A 20,333-nucleotide genomic window follows, 5' to 3' on the forward strand; every position below is an offset into this window, starting at 1 on the left:
GGTCCCGAGCATTCTGGATAATGGGTCCCATACCTGTACCATTAAAAAATAAAGAGACTCACCCGAATGAATTCAGAAAATGACTTAATGGATCACAAGATGAGGGTGCACATAAGATAGGCCCAATTGGGTCAATTCCATGAATACACAACTGGGTCTATTCAATTACAAATTGACCAAAACGATTACTGAAAGCATAAAGAACTAAAAAAAAGATATAATACATATTGAAGAGCGCATTAATAAAATTGACAATATAACAGATGATTTACTCCAACGCCAAGCCTCATTAGAAGAGGAAAATGCCTCATTAAAGGAGGAGGTGGAAGGACTTAATATTATGCATGAAGACTTAGAAAACAGGAAAAAAGAGACATAATATACAAATCAGGGGAATACAAAATTCAGTTACACCCTCACACTGAAAAGCAAATCTCTGATCTCTGTTCTCCTGTATCCAGCCAGGCCTGCCCCTAGAGGCATGGCACATTGGCAGAGCCCACAGGGCACTGGGACAATTTATGGCCCTTTACAAGTAATACTCAAGGATGTAATTTTCAGGCAGCATTATTATGAAAATAGTAGTAAAATAGAAGTAAAACTGTAAAATCAATAACTGTATATTTTTAAAGTTCATAAAATGCAAGTGTTTAAAGGCATTTTACTGCCAATAGATTCACCACCAGAGCCCTAGAAGCTCCCTCTGTTTGTTTAAGATTGCAGGTGCCATTTTAGCTTGGTCTTCATAGCTTCCTGCTTGCAGCTGAGCAGTTGTAGCTCAGATTACACATTCCTAAGGGTGGGGGAAGTGAGTTTTATGAATTCTCATGGGAGGGGGGAGCAGGAGAGAGAAGAGGGCAGACTTTGGTCCTGGGAATGAAGGATTTTTCTGACAGAGGAAATCTGTTACCGAATAACATGTTCCCAAAAAAGGAGACAAGCAATCCTGTGTTTCTTTTGATAGAGGACTTTCTGTGAGTGCTTATGGCTGTATTTACATACAAGCTTATTTCGTTTTTACCTTTCCTTCTTCTTTAATGAATTATCTCCAGTAACACTCCCCATTGTGCACTGAGCCCAAGTTAACAGAAGTTAAAGATGTCCTCAAAGTATCCAAGAATGGACAACAGCACATACTCCAAGGTCCAGATTTGGACCCCCAATTTCTGACACATCTTTGTATTAAAGAAAGGTCCACAGATTACACTCCACAAATTTAACCTGTAAGAAACAAGCAGCCTTATGGCCTACAGAGTCACCAAAGGGAAAAAGTCAGAAGAGCTTGGCTAACGTGTCTCCTCAGAAGTCACCATCATAAATTGATGAATAAAGAAATAGAAGGAATAAAAAAAGGAAATGAGAAACTGCTTTAAAAACATTTTTATTGACCTCTTCCTGGCATCCTAACTAAGATTTATGCTTAATAATACTTATGGACATATTATAATCAAGGATCTTCACAGTAGGGTGAAGTTTCCCAATATCAAGGCAACTAACACTGAAACAGATTCACAATCTCAGGCCAGACATAGTGTTTTCACATGGGACACATCATAAGAAATGGGACCCATGGAGCTTATATAATAATTTATACCTGTACATAAATGTAATCATTGTTTCAGGTCTCAAAAGAAAGGCTGGAGTGAAGAAATTGTTCAACTAGATACAGTTACAAAAGTCCTAAAGTGCCATTATGTTTTTGCTCAGGGGACTGTTGGAGAGACCCCTATTTTACTAGCAAATGTTTATGTCCGAACAAACAACCTTTATCATTTTTGTGTCAAGCACTAAAGAAGCTCACATCTGGTTACTGAACACATAGGCTTCTCGCAGCCAGTACTAGAGCTGTGATTAATCCTGATAGCAAATTCTGTCATTGTCACTTACACTCCCACAGACTCCTCTTCCACATTTACATGCTGTTAATAGAATATGGGGTCTTCTCAGGGCACAAGACCAATTAATCTAAATCATAAGCTTTGCCAATAAACATAATAAGCTCTCAAGTTACGTTTCTCTTATAACTGAAAAGACAAGTCTATTACATACTTGGAAAAGAGAATACAGTTTTTAAATAATTGTCAAAGGTCGATAACAAGGTTTATTTGGAGACAAAGAAGACAAAAGGGCGCAAAGTGCAATTTCGGAAGCAATTGGCATGCTTTTTCACCACAATGCACTGTTTTTTTCCCCAGAATTTACCTGTCATGGTGGGCACAATGCGGGTGTTGAATTGGATGTAATTGCTCTGCATCTGGCTCAACTGCACTGTGTCCGGCAAAACTGCGCCTGAGTCCTCAAAATGGACGCAACTGTGCATGCACTTCGTCGCAAGTTGAAGGCAGTTGTTCTGAATATTTTCGCAGTCTGCCTGAAGTCATTTCCAGTGTTCAGCGTGCTAATGACATCTATGCCAAATTCTTAAGCTGCAAGAAGCTGAAGCAACCCTGGAGCTACCACCTGGTCAGGAGGTGACGTTGGCTCCAGGGTTGGCACAGCACCATACATCAATAGCAGTGGCAGAATTCAGTTTGGAAGGGAAGGCAGTAAGGACTGATCAGTGGTGAGCGCAACTATATGGCAGTATGCAGAGTGCATTTGAATGCAAGTACCTTTAATATAAGTGGTTTTAGACAAAACTGACTGCGGGGAAAAGTGCAAGTTTCCCACTGCATATTCTGATATAAATGAGCCCTAAAGAGTGGAATAATAATGCTAATGGCTTCTAACGCTTGTCTGTTTGGCTTGTCTGCTCCAATCCTCCTTTTGAGATCAAAACTATAACATTATATCCACCACTAAGTATTAGGCTGCCTCTACTTACAGAGAGGATAACGCCAAACTCTTAAATTAATTTATTGGAATACATTTAAAATAAGCAATGGCCGTGTGCAACTGCCAGCAAACCAGACACCCTCCTATGGATGTATGGTAGGGCAAGTTAAAGCAAGGTGAACTTACCACTAGGTTACCATGCCTGACCAACAATTTACTGCTAGAGAACTGGATGAGCCAAAACTCCAAAGGGGGCTGTCAAATTACATTCATATGGCAAAACACTGTTTGCCCCAATCATATACAGTATAAACTGGGCTCTGTGAGACCTACAGTGTGTTGGTGCTGTACGATATACACTCATATGTATACACACACATATATACACTAAAATCTGTTCCAAGCTAAGCAGGCTCTGTATTATATAATTACCCATTGGTATCTGGAAACCTAATAGAAATACTAGCAGAGGATTTTATGGTGTGCAGGTTCCATCCGCAGTGGAAACAGACTGTTCCCTACAAACATGGGTAATCACTCACAGGGGCAACTGAACTGTAATCTCTCTCTCTATGTATATGTATTAGAGTAACTACTTCTGCCTAGGCACACAGAATAGATCAAAATGCCAGTGTGTAGCCTATATAGGATATAATAACAGGGGAAGCTGGAATGATGGCCAAAATACATATATAGCTAGTCAGCAACAGGCTACTAAATTAATTAACTATACATCTATGGAAATACCATGCAATAGGCAGACTTAATAAGCAAAGCCCAGGAAAGTTACTAAGTATTCAGGCTTTGCACCTATTCCTGACTGAGCCCCACAGTTTTCTCTGTATACACTAATTACAGTTCTCTCTGTATTCTCTTAGCTCTCTGTATACTGTAGCAGCAGCTCAGTTTCACACCCTGGATTTATATATACTACAGAGGATGCCTTTTGGGCCCAGGCTGACTTTCATGCTGCCTAAGTGACTACAGAAATAGCAATTGCTCTAAAACAGCTAATATACAGCACAAGACTAACAAGCAGCCCGCCCAAATAATTCTACCCCCAAAGTCATCAGTTAATGTGTATAAACTGCAGCCAATAAAATCATATAACAGGGAGACCTCTGCATCATGTTTGTAGCTGCTCAGAAGATAAGGAAGTGAACTGCTTCTTCCCCTGACATCACATGCCTTGATTTCTCGGCCCCCAACCCAGCTTTCTTCTGCCTTAACTCCTTTCCTTTCACCTAATCCAGCTACATCTGATTCTGCCAATCTCTAGACATAAACCAGTGTAATCTGGCTGCTGGTCATTCGGATCCCTTGTCATGTAGCCCCCGTGCTTATAGCTCCAGGGCTTTCCTTTCCCTAGACACCTAGCATAGTGTCAATATGCTCCAAGGCATTGTGCTCCTATTTTCTTGGAACCTTAGATGCTTGATCCCTGGCATATCAATAACTGGTGCTGTGTCTATAAAACAAGTAAAACATCAATATCTTACCTAAAAAAATAAAAAGGACCCCAATCCTAAGCCAAGCCTGAAATATAACAAAGATGAATTTTAATGCTCTAGTCTAGACTTTTCCAAGGATGGGTGTCACCTTGGCTGTCAGAAGAAGTTAGGTAAATAATAAGGTGTTTACCCAATGACAAACCTCAGCATCTAATTAAGGCCGGAACAGAATCGCTAAATTCTTTTGTAAGGTATAAAATACTTATGTATTTTGTAATAATACAATGTTTGACCCGAAAAAGTATTAGAATATCACTTTCCAGATGACAAGGCAAGTCATTTATTAATGAACATCTATTATAAAGGCATATAACGCAACTTTTGTGAAGGTACAGTAGGTATGAGAGAAAACAAATTTCTGTTGAAAGGAAACTAGGGATGTACCAAATTCACTATTTTGGGATTTGGCCAAATCCTCTGCAAATTTGGCCACGGAAGGGTTAAATAGAAGTGCAAACTTAAACATCTTTTTACTTCTGTGTTTACGTGACCAAAAGCCACGTGGTTTTAAATTTTGCCAGGCACTTGGAATCGTCTGAATCCAAATCCTGCTGAAAAAGGCTAAATCACTAACCAAATCCTGGATTTGATGCATCCCTACAGGAATCAGAAAACACATTAGTTTTCTTTTTTAATGGAACCTTTATATAAAAGCTGTGAAATCTATTTCATCAAATTTTCATTTTCATTTATTGAGCAAGAAAGCCATCTAGGCTGCCATGGAAATCAAGTATTAGCTCTTCCTCATTTCACAAAAATGAAGAAACAAAATAAGATCCTATTTGAAATGTACCACATTTTGCACAACTGAAAGTTGCCTGAGAAAGGGCAGTTGTAGCTACTTTTTCACGTAAGGAAAATGTATTTGATCTTCACTTTTTAGTAATCACCCAAGCACTTGACATATTCAGAGATATAATACAGATACTCAATGCCTTGTGAAACATTGCCCCATCTAGACTTTAAGTTATTTAAAGGAGAACTATACCCCCGGGCTATAAAAGCCCCCTTAACTAGCACTGCCTCAATCCCCCTCACCTCTCCCTTATCGCATAGTTTCTAACTTTAAAACTGTCCCTATCGCTAACCCCAAGCTAAAAAAGGAGTAGCAGTAGCGCAGCTGTGTACCTGGCCGACATCTTCCCTGCAAGTGAACAGTCTTCGGGTCTCCTATAATCCATAAACTCCCTTTTGAACCCTGCCATGGCCCTGTCCCTCCATCCATGAATAGGTCAGTCCCTGGGGCTCCTTGGAAATAGAGCTGGTGCAAAGGTTTGTTTTACTTTAACCAATTTTAGTTACATTTTGTGTATATTCTACAACCTAGTTCCTCTTACATTTACTCTATGAGATATGTGAGCTCCATTATTAATACAACTGAATTCCACCAATGTAACTGTTTAAGTGAAGAAATAAAAGTGGTGTTACCTGAACATACGGTTTGCTGATGGCCCCCGATACGCAATATTATTAAAAAAGACCTCAAGTTCTTGATCATTATCAAAGTCAGCAGCAATGACTGTGCGTATAGGCGATGGCATGGAGAACTTCTGCGTTGCAATGTCCTGATAGAATACAAAAGCACAACATGGTCATGAAGTCATTTCCTAACAACACATGGGAAATATTCTGCACTGGAATCAAAGTGACCCAGAACACAAGGTTAAACAATATACACTGCATATACAGAATGCACACAAGAAATATCTCAGGCAGTATCCAGGGAACAAAGGCAAAAGTACAGGGTTTATTACTCCTAATAATAAGGCTGCGATTACAGTCCAAGGAGCTGGCCTCTGAAAAGGAAACCAATATGGCTGCCGCCATACTGGTTCCACTGAATACTAAACTGAATAAGCTACACGGTCATATTTTTTCCTGCTTATAAAAAGCTTGTACTTGTATTTCCTTTTTAATGAAAAAAGAAAACAGATTACGCCTTAGTATTTTACATTGGAGACACATGACCATAATGCTGAATGCACTGGAATCTATAAAGTGACACTTATGCTGTGAGACATCGCATTGCTGTAACCCTAGTTATTACATATCAATCTCCATGTGCTTTCTTATTTACTTTTTGACAGCATATTTTTATGAGATTATTTTCTGTGGGAAGTTAGGCCTAACACCTGCATACTTCATGTCTGGGTAAATAAAAATGTAAATTGCAATGCAATTTTAGAGCAACATATCCACTTCAACAAAATATATTTTTTTAGACATTCTATCACTATCTTCATCAAAGGAAATAACTACAGTTTGAAAAAAAGGCACACAGGACTGTAGCACAGAGCGGTACTAGAGACCACTGCCCTGGGCTTGGGGCCCCCAATACCTATGTGGGTAGATAAAACATGCAGAAATAAACTCAATAACACATATTCACATACTCAATAACACATACTTGTAAAGGATAAGGTAATCAAATGTAATTGGTGCCAATATGCTAGGCACCCTGCAGTGAATTCAACCGCTAAGTTTTTCACCAGGGCCAGAATTCCTTTTAGGATAAAAATGCACTGGTCCAGGGAAAAAAGTAGAGCCAAATCGCCATCTTTCTTACCTATCATTATAATGTCTTACCTGATATTATTTATACTTGTTCTCATTTACTTGTTCTAGTAAAATAGAGAGTGTTGCATTCACTCTCACTATAAATACAGCAAATGTGTTATCTCTGCTTATCTCTACTTTGTACCAGGCTGTTAAAGGAACCCATAGCTTGCCAGGCTCCCAGAAGGTAACAGATAGTTTGGTACAGTAGGAAGAGATGGGGGCTCATTTATAAACACTAGGCAAATTTGTACAAATGAATGTAGTATAATATTATATTTTCATGCTTCATTTTGCTTTAGTGTAGGGAGAGAGGAAAGCACATAAGCATGACAGCATATTTAATGGAAAGAATCAGTATAGAGAATTAGCAGATTAATAAAGCGCCTTAAAGTTATAATTGGGCATTGGTTTTCTCCATATATCTACTGAGTGGGAAGTTGTCTTGTATTATAATTGCCCATTTCTCCTGCTACGTGTTTTATTGAGTTATCAGCATTGTACAATGGGATCCCTGATCCTGAAACCTGTTATCCAAAAACCTCTGAATTACGGCAAGAAGTTCATTTCAAGCAAATAATTCAATTTTTTTAGAAATTATTTCTTTGTAATAAAATAATACCTTGTACTTCACCCTAACTAAGCTGCAGAAAGAATTATGTGGCAAAACAATTCATCTGGGTTTGTTTCATGTTTAACTGATTTTTAGTAGACATATGGGGTATATTTATCATGCTGTGTAAAAAGTGTGAAGCATTACTGGTGATGTTGCCCAGGGCAACCAATCAGCAATTAGATTTCAACAGTTATCAGAAAAGCAGAGCAAAGCATCTGAATGGCTGCTATAAGCAACATGTTTTACTTCACTTTTTACACAGCATGATAAATATACCCCTTAAGGTATGGTGATCCAAATTATGGAAATTCCCCTTATCCAAAATAAACCCAGGTGCCAAGAATTCTGAAAAATAGATCATTTACCTGTACTGTATAATCAGACACCCCTTCAAAACCCCTAAAATTTAGACTCTAATTTTTACCTCTTGGATGAATCGACACCATCTCAAATTTAACAGGACCTATTATCCATAATGCTGGGAACCTGGGGCTTTCCAGATAAGGGGTCTCCATAATTTAGATCTCTTTACCTTAAGTCTACTGATAAATCATTCAAACATTAAATAAACCCAATAGGACTGTTTTGCCTCCAATAAGGATTGATTAGATCTGAGCTGGGATCAGGTACAAGGTACTGTTTTATTATTACAGAGAAATATAGGTAATATATTTTAATCATTTTAATTATTTGATTAAAATCAAGACTAAGGAAGATGGCCTTCCCATAGCTTTCTGGATAACGAGTTTCCATATAACAAATCCCACAGAACCTGTTAAATCCATATTATGGTTCTCTTTTATGCAAAGGACACCTTCAAAATAGCTATCAAGAGACTCTTCAAAGCAACAGACTGTCAGACAGTAGAAAAGAGATAAATACCAAAGTAACCTAACCCTGACTTCATTGTTCTTCAAACTATTCCCTCTCACTTTGTATGTAAGGTGGGTGGCAGGTTACTCTTGGCTTATTTAAGAGAGAGTTTCAGGTAACACCCCCAGGTAACAAAAGGCAATTTGTCCATGGACATTCGTTTCATATGTTGCAAGTGCAGGATTCTATATTCTGTGTATCAATAACAGCACTTTCTGTCTAGAAATGTAGTTAAATCAGCTCTCCAAGGGATCTCTCCAGTGTAAGTCAGAGGCAGGTACTTGGCTGCATGTTACTAAACTGAATTAACTGGGTTAACCCTGTTCACTACACACCATACATTATGCTTCATACCATTAATTATAGTAATAAAACAACAATAAAATAATGCAGCAATAATCACATTATTTTCTGAATGGATAAGCTCAGATGAACCAAAACACACAGCAAGAAACAAACATTATAATATAGTCACATTTTCCTTTAGGGAAACTTCACCTGGAGACTACATTTACTATGTCTATAATGTTATGTAAATATGTATTATTATTGCTATTTACTGTAGATGCAGTTACTATTTCTGTTCTTAACCGGCCATGCTAGGGTCAATTACCCAAACAAGCAGAAAGCCTGCAAGTTGTTTTGTTCACCTCCCATCCCATTGTTTGTTCTCACATAGAGTTGAAAATAAGCTCTCCATCAATTGTTTAAGTGGCGGTTTACCCTTATTTTAAATTTTAGTATGTTATAGAACATCCTTTTTCTAGAAACTTTACCATAAGTCTTCATTTTTTTTTTTTTTATAGATTTTCAATTATTTGCTTTCTTCTTCTGACTCTTTTCAGCTTTCAAATGGGGGTCACTGACCCTGTCAGCAAAAGAACCATTTCTCTGTGTGCTTACAGTTTTATTAATATTGTTACTCTCTATTCCTTATAGTTCTATTCAGTCCCTCTCCTATTTATATTCCAGTCTCTCATTCAAACCACTGCCTGGTTGCTAAGGTAAACAAAAGCCTAACAACAATATAACTGCAGAAGTACCAAACTGGAGAGCTGCTATTCAAAATGCTAAATAACTAAAAGACCATCACATTGAAAAACAATTGCCTCAGAATATCAATGTTTATGCCACAGGAAAAGTTAAGGTGAGGAACCCCTTTAAATGTAAATTCACAACTGTTTATTATTATGTAGGGTTGGTATTGCAATAGTTTGATAGTTATTTTGGGTTGAACACATCCATAAATTCTCCCATATAAGCAATCTGTGGTTTCTCACAGGCCCTTTTATTATTTCGTATCTGATGCAGCTTTAAACCTCCAGAAGAGAAAACAGGACAAAATCATTTAAACCAAAGACATTCAAAAACTGATGGGATGTGAAATAATAGAGCTTTTGCACCAGAACTCCCTTCTCCATATTTAACCTTCACATGGGCTGTTAACCACCCTGGGAAAAGGTAATTGCCAAGTAGAGCTCCAACAGTTAATTAAATATGCTTTGAAAAGCTATCTTTAAGAAGGAAGTAAAACACTCTCCGTGAAGAGGAAGCCGGAACATGCTACAAGGCTAATGGGCTTTGTTCGGCTGTGTGGTAATTGCGAAGCCAATGAATAGATTATCTCAGCAAAGAGTTCTTCTGTTTTACTTCACAAACTTTAATGTCTCGTAATCTTCCTGAGATTTGGAAAGATCTGTCTTTGATACAAGACTATGACAAGCTCTTGCTGGACTGTACATTCACTGGGTACTCCAGAACTAATTGTTCCATAATTGAAATTATAAGGAACCATTTATAACAAAGCTTTCCCTTACATGAATCTTCTGATATACCAACAATAAAGCAAAGGCACAGTGTATTGTGTTTATGGAACATTTGTTCTCAGGTATTTGCACTGCGCTAATGGAAGGGGGCTACCATAGCACATTGTTCAGTAAACGCTCCTTAAACAATAGGTAGAAGCTCCGACTCCTATGTATTTTTATTATTATTCCTATAGCAGATATATTCCACATATTTATCAAGATTATACATCAGTCTGTGCTCCAGAGGAGCTTGCAATATGAGGTCCTTACCAAAAACCCGCAAACCATGGGTAGAATATAGGGTTTTAATGGGCCAGATTCCATTTTAATGGCAAAAGCTTATCTCCTTATTTAGTTTCAGTTTTTCTCATAGCACCAGATGCAATTCAATGAGAAAAACATATTATCTCACTGTTTATAGGACAAAACCGGACCTGAATTTGGAGAAAAGTCTTTCTCCTCATATTAAATCTCCCCCATAGATTTTCACATGGTAAACCATAAAATAATGTTTTCTTCTGGAACTGATTCTGGACCATTGGAAAAATAATTTTCCTATATTAATGAGTATTAAGGTGGCCATACACACACTGATAATATCGTACAAAACCTTGTTTCATACGATATTCGGTGCGTGTATGGCAAGTCGACCGATATCGTAGGAGGCTGCTGATATTGGTTGACTCGTCGATCGGGCTGGTTAGAAAATAAAGATCGGGCGCCATTGAAGGCGCCCAAGTAAAATCTAAGTTCAGGGCTGAACCGGCAGAAGGAGGTAGAAATCCTATTGTTTCTACCTCCATATCTGACGATTCAGCCCTGAACGTTAGTGGAGGGTTGGAACGATCTTTTGTGTGACCGATGGTCGCACGAAAGATCGAAAATCGCCACGTGTGTGGCCACCTTTAGGAAGTGGCTAAACCTCCAGGTATCCGGATTAATAATATAACTTTATAATACAGTGCAAAAGTGCAGGCCGAGAAACTGCCCCTCTGCTCCAATTCACTCTCAGGGACACACGCCTGGGTGCAGACACACAAAATGGATTTTGGCATGATAAAGAAAAGTCATGCGTTTTGGTGCCAACATATGCAGATTTTTAATAAGACTAAATAAGAGGCTAAGCCTCCCAAAACCTGCTTGGCACCTTAAAAAAAAACCAAAACAGGTTCTGAAATGTCCTGGAACCCTTAACATCAGGGAAATTTTCATCTGTTCCAGCAAGCAAGTAACTTTGCAATTGGTCTTCCTAATTAATTTTTTTTATAGTTCTTGAATATTTTGCCATTCTCTTCTGCCTTTTTCCAGCTTTCAAATGGGGGTCACTGAGAAAAAATATTGCTCTGCGAGGCTACAATTTTTATTATTGTCATGTCTCCAGCATAAGCTTCCATCATCTCATCATTTATTGTTGCTAAGTAGCAGTGAACTCCCTCTGCTGGCTGTTTGCTGTATATGCAGGGAACCATTTTCTGTGGAGCCTCTGACCCTTTGGAACCACCATACTCCTGACATGTGACGTATTACAGTGCATTGTGGGAGTCCAAACTCCATTTTGTAGCCCATGCTACATCCACCTTCTCTCCCATGGTAGCGTCGCTGGTAAGCATTATGGGCATAAACCCTGCACTGAGCCACCATTAAAGCTGCACCTCAGAAACACCGTGGCATATAGTTTGATCCAGCATCGATGTGTTTATGGTGCAGCTGTTTACTGTGTTATTATATTTTGCCATATACTCATTGAATTTTATTCTATTTGTTACAGTTTCACCTCTATTTCCACACTCACCCACTAAAGTTCAACAGATTTCACTCTTGGTCTCTTTTATTGGAGTGTGGAAGGTTTAGCTGTATGTCAAGCTACACACTACCTCAGGGTAAAGGTCCCCATACACGGGCCGATAGTAGCTGTGGACCTTGGACCTGTGGACCTGTGGACCTTGGACCGATTCGGCAGCTAATCGGCCCGTGTATGGGCACTTCCGACTGGCCTGTCCGACCGATATCTGGCCTGAAATTGGGCAGACCTCGATCGGGCAGGTTAGAAAGAGTGTATTGTGTTCTGAAATAAAGGTTTTTTAGCAGAGTCCTGCTCTATGGTGCTCTCCTCTTCACCTGGGATCGTGTTGATGGGCTCAGCGGTGTGCCTTGTGGGGATTGATGCATCAAGCTTGAATGCTAGGCTGTGCGATTGAATACCTATTTGCAGGTTAGAAAATCTAGTCGGATCAGGGACCGCATTGGCTCGTTGATGCGGTCCCCGGACCGACTTTACCTATACCTGTCATTATAATTCGATCGTTTTGCCCCAGGGCCAAATGATCCAATTACCGTGGATTCTCCCGATATCGCTCACCCATAGATGGGGGATATCGGGAGAAGAAGATCCGCTCACTTGGCGACCTTAACACATGGTGAGGACAGAACAATTATTGTAACTTTTTATTACTGTTTTTACATGCAGGCTGCTTAACTATTCATATTCCCACTCTTATTTAAACCACTACGTGATTGCTAGGGTAAATAAGACCCTAGCAACCAGATAGCTGCGGAAATAACAAATGAAGAGCGGCTGAACAAAAAGCTAAATAACTGAAAAACCAGTAAAAACAAAAGAGAAGACCAACTGCAAATTGTCTCAGAATATCAATGGCTACATCATATTAAAAGTTAATTTAAAGGTGAACTACCCCTTTAAGTTTACTAATCCCAGACACAAATGGATGGAGAACCCCCCACAGAAGTGCCTGTATGAATACGTTTACATCCTAAGCATTTTAGGGTAAAAAAAAAACACTCCCATCTGCACTTTTGCACAGTTTTCCTGGGAGTCAGTTGGGACTGCAAGAGAAAGTTGGGAGGTTAATTGTTTACACCAGCAGCGAATCCACTGAATTCAGCCTCTTCAGACTGATTTAGTAGCTTGTCTGCCCGTGTATGGGTCATTGTAATGGGCCTGCCTGACTGATATCTTGCTAAAAAGCAGCCAAATGTTGATCAGGAAGGTTTGATATTTCCCATTGGATCAAGGACTGCATGTCGATGTGATCCTCTTGACTAATGCAGCGTCGAGCCTGTCGTGCCCCCTTTTCCCTCCCCCTGGTACCGAAATAAGACAACGGACAACTTAATTTGGGGAGAGAAGGCCGCAGTTGTTTAATGTAAAATTTAATATAAATCAGTAAATATATATGTAAACAACCATAACTTGTATTAAACTGTTTGTAAGTCCAAACATTAAAACAGCAGTCAACTTACTTATACCTCTAAGGAGGTCTGACCCTGAGCCCAGGCCCGGAGCCTGTGGTCCTGTCTATTATCCAAGTCCCATTCTAGGATTATCCATCTCCCTGAGGACCCCAGGCCTACCCAGTTACCCATTCATTTTCCAACTGCAACTTTTTAATTTCCTCTGGGGCTCAAAGTCGACCCCACCCCCGCAACTGCGACTACTGGACTCCTATCTAATAGGGAGGGAGGGATGCTGTTGATCCTGCTCCTTCTCCCGCCGGAATGATGTGAGTTCACATCCGGGGAGGGTCTTACCTTTTCTTTGCCCTGCCTATACCAACTGTAATAACCTGTGGTGGGAGGGGGTGAAAAGGGGGTGGCTTTTCCTCCTAACATAGTCATGCCCTGCTTCCCTAACATTTTATTCGGGTCATTGGGCTCCCATCTGACTGCCTGCATAGCAGCTATTATGATCTGATTACTGGCCCGTGGGCCAAACAATCTGATCAGCCAATATTGCTCATCTCAACTCAACTCATATGCTGATTATTATAAAGAAGGCTTATCTGTGAATGGCTGATTTGTTTTATCAACTTTTTTTGGCTTGGCAGAATAGGAAGGTAGAAAGTGACGGTATTTTCATTGTCATGTGGAAGAAACATTTCAGCCTCATTTAATGACAGTAGGACAGGCTGCAAAGTGCAAAAACAGGTGGAAGTGTGTGTTTCACACTTGCCCCACTGTCCAGGCACTGCACCGCAGAATGGAACCCAAGGACCTGTGCTTTCCCCATGAATACAGCCCTGCCTGATGGCAACACTGCTTTCATATAGATAGGGGGAAACAGCTGGATTGTGCTGGACTTTTAAACCAGGCTAAGGTGCATGCCACAGCAAGATCGTGGGCACAAGTGCCCCTTCTTAGTTCCCCCTCATGTGTTTCTTTATTGCTGGTTGTTAGCGATACTGTTTTGTATAAAAAGTGGTGCAAGTTTGGTAATGGTCTTTGTTTTCTCTAAGTTATGTACTACATATTAACATTAAGCAAGAACTACATAGAAATTGGCTGTTTAATATTCTTCATAAAAAGTAAACTCTGCCAAAACACTGCATTCTGACCCTCCCTTTTCAAAAGTCTCCTGACCCAGTTAATCGCCACTAATATGAAGCAAATTACAATGGTATGTACTAGTATGTCCTCGTGTTCTGCAGTTTTTTTCTAGACCCTATTAATCTCTTCCACCTTTTTTCTTCTCCGCCATTTCTTTTTACTCTATGCCTTCTAATCTAGATGCTTTTTTTGCTGTGCTCAGCACTTCTTGGAATTGTTTTCTTGAAAGGCCTGTATCTCATCAAAGAAAAAAAAAAGAAGAGTGCGACCAGTTGTAAATCCTCTAATAGGCCCCCAGACCGTAAAAAAAAAACCTCAGCAACCTCTGTTTAGCAAGTTGATGATAACATTAATTGCAGTGTTAGCGATGGAGAAAGCTGATTAGATTCAAAGCAGATTTTAGAAACGCGCAATATAGTGAGATCCATCTTCACTCGGCAATTGATAATGGTATCTGCAAATCATTGGGTTTTCAGCTGCTGGTGTAGCGGCTCCCTGCCATTTATTATCATTATTTGTCTTGAGAAATACTGGCTTTTATTAAGGAGCAGCTCTATGGAAAACATGAATTGATGTATTAGTTATTCCTATCCAGTGTTCGTATGATCTTTTTGCAAATACGTCGAAAAGTGTTTGTTTATCTCCTGCTCTAAATGCAAATATCTCAAAACTGATGTACAAACATATCCATCAGGGAGGTAATTCTATAATAGCGACAATACTTGCTGCAGGTCTATGCCGGTCAAGTATACCAGGGAAAACAACTATTTTTGGTTGCTATGATAAATGCTACATGGAGATTTGTTTTTAAGGCTTATGCAAGTGTTGAGAGATATGGGTGGATAAAGGGGGTGATCATTGTAACATATGTGTTTCGCAACAGTAAAGTGGGTGCCTCAATACAAATTATAGCCCTGGATAAAATATAGTAGGGGTCAGCTTGATGGAAGGTCTTTTTTCAAAGCAGCTTAACTATGTAACAATGTAAATTAAAGCAAAAAACATTGCACTCAGCCCTCATATGTTCCTGACTTTACCAATAAATTGATTTCTTACAGACTTGGCACCTAGTTGCTATATACAGGCTTAGTCTAGAAAAACAGGCTGTTTTTGCTTGATGACTTTGCCCCCCCCCCCCCCCAGAAATTTTTCTGTGGGTGCTCATGGCTGCTTGTGTTCAGCAGCACTGTATTCACGAAGAGGAGGAGTGGGGAGGCAAGTAAATGCCCCCTGCCACACTCTACCTGTCCCACAACTTGCAGATGATAAAGACAGGGCTGCCCTGTGCCCCATGTTACTGCATTCTCCATGCAGCCATTACCATGGGCAGAAGTACTCCCTGCAGGAGAACTAAGGGGCACAAGAGCACTTCTGTCTGGTAAATGCTCCCAACTGTACGCATTCAGAAAAATATGGCTGAAACCCCATTTAATGGAACTGGATCTTTGACTGAAGATTCTGCCAGTATCCTGAGATTATCATTGGGTGCACTAAACACATTCTCTTTTAACAACAAACTGCACTACACCCCACTTTCTGATGTCTGGCACTAATATCATTGATCCTAAATTGGCCTTAGTCTACTTATATTAGATTAATACAGGTATGGTATAGCCAGAAACCCATTATCCAAAGAGCTCCAAATTACAAGAAGGCCATCTCCTATAGACTTCATTTTAATGAAATAATTAAAAACTGATTTCCATTTACCCTGTAATAATAAAACAGTACATTGTACTTGATCCCAACTAAGATATAATTGATCATTATTGGAAGCAAAGCAATCCTATTGGATGTATTTAATGTTTAAATGATTTATTAGTAGACTTAAGGTAAGGAGATCCAAATTACTGAAAGATCCCTTATCTGGAAAACCCCAGCTCCCGAGCATTCTGGATAATAGGCCCTATACCTGTATTAGATGAGAGATCTAGCGCTGGTAGACAGTATTCTCATGAAAGGAGAATCTTGTAAGGTTTGAATAGATACTAAGTATGTTACGGTTGCCTTGATTGTTATAATATCATTAGAACTGCAATGTTATAAGTCCCCCCAGAGCCTATATTTACTAGTAATTGGATACCCTACAGCACACCATACAACTCACTGCTTTAATGCTGATTCCATTATTTATGCGAAAGGTTGAAAAGTATGTATATAAAAGTTATAAATGGAAAAAAGTTTCTGAATCAATAGCCCCACCAAACCCCTGGTACATAATCCTACTAAAAACAGAAATGAAGAACCAGAACACATGAAATAGTCAAGGAACAGAATTTCAGAATATATTTTGATAGAAGACATTTCCTCTAGATCTAATACAATTTTTTTGCATGCAAATGTTCAATTTCATTATGCCCATGTACTCCTTTGCACGTCTATTCTGAGTGGTGTGCCTGGAGCTGCTACGTAGGAGTTTCCAAGGAATGTAGGAACTCAGTGAACACATTTCTAAAGTAATTTCACTCTTACATCCAAGTAATGATCGTACCATTAGAAAGGAAAGGACTTCAGAGTACTGGATGTCCTTCAGCTTTTCTTTTGATCAACCAACTGACCTAATGACCACTGTCACTGTTTCAATAACTAACAGTGTTAATGACAAATAATTGGGCTGACAATCATCTAAAAATATCTTTTAAGTTTTTTTTTTTACTTTGTGCTTACCCGGAAGCGAACCTTTCCATTTGTATTCATCTGTAAGAAGAGACGATGGGGTCCATTCCAGTTTCCATACACAATATCTACTTTTCCATCCCTATTAAAATCAGCGAGGGCTACACCTCGTCCATGCTGATATACATCATCCACTCCTGTAACAGTAATAAAGATACATAAAAACCATTAAAGCTTATTGCTTTGAAATGGACCATAAGCATGTATTGCCAAATACTGTACAAAGAGAGCTCTGGGCTGTTTCAGATCATCACACCCCTAATTGTTCACCATAATATAAAAATTATGTGCAAAGTAAAAGCCTTCCAAAGGGGAACAAGAATGGCTAACACCAGCTAAACACATACAGAAATATATAAAGACAAAACATTAAAGAAGAAGCAAAAGATAAAAATAGAAATTCAGAGGTTGAAGAAGAGTTACTTGATTCAGCCAAATCTATGGGAAAGTATGGCCTTGTTGCAGAGTAGTAGGGTGGGATTTCAAAGAGAGAAACAGTATTAGTAATAATAAAATTAAATATAAATAAAGCCAAGGCCAAAATAACAGAAAGGACTGGAACATTTGGAGACATACCATGAGAAAAATAAATGAAAAGAAGAAAAAGGGGTTTGGGTGGATGCTAACTTTTTGATCAAGCCCATTTGTGTGACCACCCCCTAAATACCACTCCCATTTCACAAAAGTTGGCAGGTTATATAAAGTTTAAACACATTTTTGGGGTCTTGTTTTTTGTGTTATTACAGTTTTGCTAATGAAGTTGAAATTGCCCTTTAAGCTGCAAGTCTTAAATCTTAGACCTGTTCAGCGTATTAGTTACAATTGTATCTCAGTGCAGGTGTGGAGTATTCTGTGCTCTCTGCCAAAAGCTACTTATCTAATTAAGTTTGAGAAACTTTGTATCTTTTTTTGGTGTTCAGTGCAGGATATCAAAGTGGAATGAGGGACTTTTCAATAAGAATCCAGAACTGCAGGTTGAGTTGTTAAAATCAGGACTGTCCCACAAAAATTGGGACTTTTGGGAGGTGGTGCAAATCAGTAAATTACATGTTCAAACATGGCTGAGCAATAAACCTACAAATGTAGAGCCACCTTGCTTTGTTTTGTACAATTTTATTGGTATGTATATGACCAGATATACATATGTGGCAGAAAATCACTAGCCACTAGGGATGGGTGAAATAATTGCACGGTGGAAAAATTTGCGGTGTGATGTTTCCTTCGACAAGGGCGTCGCTTTCTATGATGTGAGTGCACGCATGCATCAAAAGCCGACGTGCGCGTCACAGAAAGAGACCCGCATCAAAGGAAGCGCTGTCTCTCACTTCTATATAATTGCCCATGTGTCATGGCTTAGACTCCAAGTAGAATATCTAACTAAATTCCTGAATAGCTGATAGTATTGAGCTTGGTGAATTCAATGGAGGTGATTGCTTTCCATTTACACACTGTGACCCATTCAGCTTAGGTAGCATTTAATGTCATTGAAGCTAACAGGACCTGAATCATGCACAGTCATTACTAGTGTCACATCAGACTATTGTATGCCAGTAGCAATGGCTAAAAACTCAAGATATTGATTCTGGCAGAATATTTCATTCCATTTCTTTTGTTCTACATTTATTTTCCTTAAACTGTATGCAAGCCTCCTAGTCTTTGGTTCTTCACTAATAGTTTGCTGCTTTCCCATCCCTAAGCAGTGTGCGCCAAAAGTCACCAGTAGGGCACGAAGAGCACTTCTCTTCAAAATTAAAACCCAAAGCTGATGAGATGGAGGGGCGAAATGAGAAGTGAAGGAAACGTATTGTGGGCAGGAGCAAGTATGCAGCACAGAGGAAAAAAAGAGGGAAAGCTGCAGCAAACAGCATATGTTGGTAAAAAGGGAATGGTTTATGGGAAGAGAAGGGGAAAATACCACAAACAGACAGGGGATCAGTCAAGAGAATGGCACATTTGGGGTACAGGCAGGGGGGAACTGAAAATGTGGGTGGGTAGAGAATAGTATGTGCCTGAGGTAATACAAAGAAGATACTAGAAGATGGAAAAAAGGTGAAAAGTAGGACAGAAGCGGAAGGCTTAAGGCAGTAATCCTTAACCTTTTTTATTTATAGATATAAAAAATGTTGGTGAGCTCCACAAAGCACACAAAGAAAATTAATTGGGTATGCCATATAAGGGCAGTGATTGGCTATTTGGAAGTTCCTTGTGGGCTGCTGCCCTGCAGGGGGCTCTGCTTGGAGTAAATCTGCATCTTTATGCTTTCAAAACTTTCCTCCAAGCCAAAAATTTGAAAATGCACCTACATTAAGGCCACTGGGAACAACACCAAAGGGGGTGGTGAGCAACATGTTGCCCCTGAGCCACTGGTTGGGGATCACTGGCTTAAGGCAAAGAGAGATAGAGATTATGATAGTTATGTAAATATCAGGGAAGGCCAAACACTCCTATTGGGTTTAAGAAATATTTAAATGATTTTTTAGTAGGTATGCAGATCCACATTACGGAAAGCCCCAGGTCCCAAGCATTCTGGATAATAGGTTATATATCTGTACTACTACTACTGACCCTGGCAAGTTCTTCTCTGTGTACTTATAACCATCTGAATAAATTCATATAATAAAGTGGAGATCTAAATGCCTGGGTCTTTTTTCAAAGCTAAAAACATTTCAAGTTGTTAAATAAACAAGGAAAATTTTCAAATTATTAGCCAAAGTCTGTGAACACAACAAAAAGAATAGAAACCACTATATACAAATATATCAGTAACAAATATAGAAGCTAAAGGAGAATTATCTGGTTTCATGGGAAGACAAGTTCTCTCTCACCTTGAAATGAAGTCACCTGCTGTTAACCACAATAATGGGGGCAAAAGTCCCTCTGCATCTGTATGTTTGATGAATGGACTCTTGACAAGTCTAGTTAAGCCCCTGCCATCATTCTGGCTTTCAATTACCAGTGCCGAGGAGCACGGTTCCGCACACCCCCTTTCCATCTCTACGTAAATCTTGCTTTATTTCAACCTTGCCTTCAGTCACAATATTATTTTAAAAACTACCTATTCCCCCATGTTTACTACAAATTTTTTTTTTCCATGGCCAGAAAAGTGATTTTTCTTTGGGAAAAAAAACACATTACTGAGGGAAATGGGACTAATGAAAAGTTGAAATACATTTT

The 20,333-nt window shown here is 39.2% G+C and overlaps 1 protein-coding gene across 4 annotated transcripts in view; it reads right to left on the reverse strand.

The window, feature by feature from the left end:
* crtac1 (cartilage acidic protein 1) overlaps positions 1-20,333 on the reverse strand; it is a 302,413-nt gene that overhangs the window by 57,997 nt on the left and 224,083 nt on the right. For all 4 annotated transcript variants that reach the window (XM_031905179.1, XM_012966738.3, XM_031905180.1 and 1 more), the window contains 2 exon segments: positions 17,151-17,296; positions 5,715-5,851 (listed from right to left, as the gene is read on the reverse strand). In XM_031905179.1, coding sequence (XP_031761039.1) covers positions 5,715-5,851; positions 17,151-17,296 — 283 coding nt within the window.

This window comes from Xenopus tropicalis, chromosome 7 (genome assembly GCF_000004195.4).
Source record: "Xenopus tropicalis strain Nigerian chromosome 7, UCB_Xtro_10.0, whole genome shotgun sequence".
Classification (NCBI taxonomy): Eukaryota; Metazoa; Chordata; class Amphibia; order Anura; family Pipidae; genus Xenopus; species Xenopus tropicalis.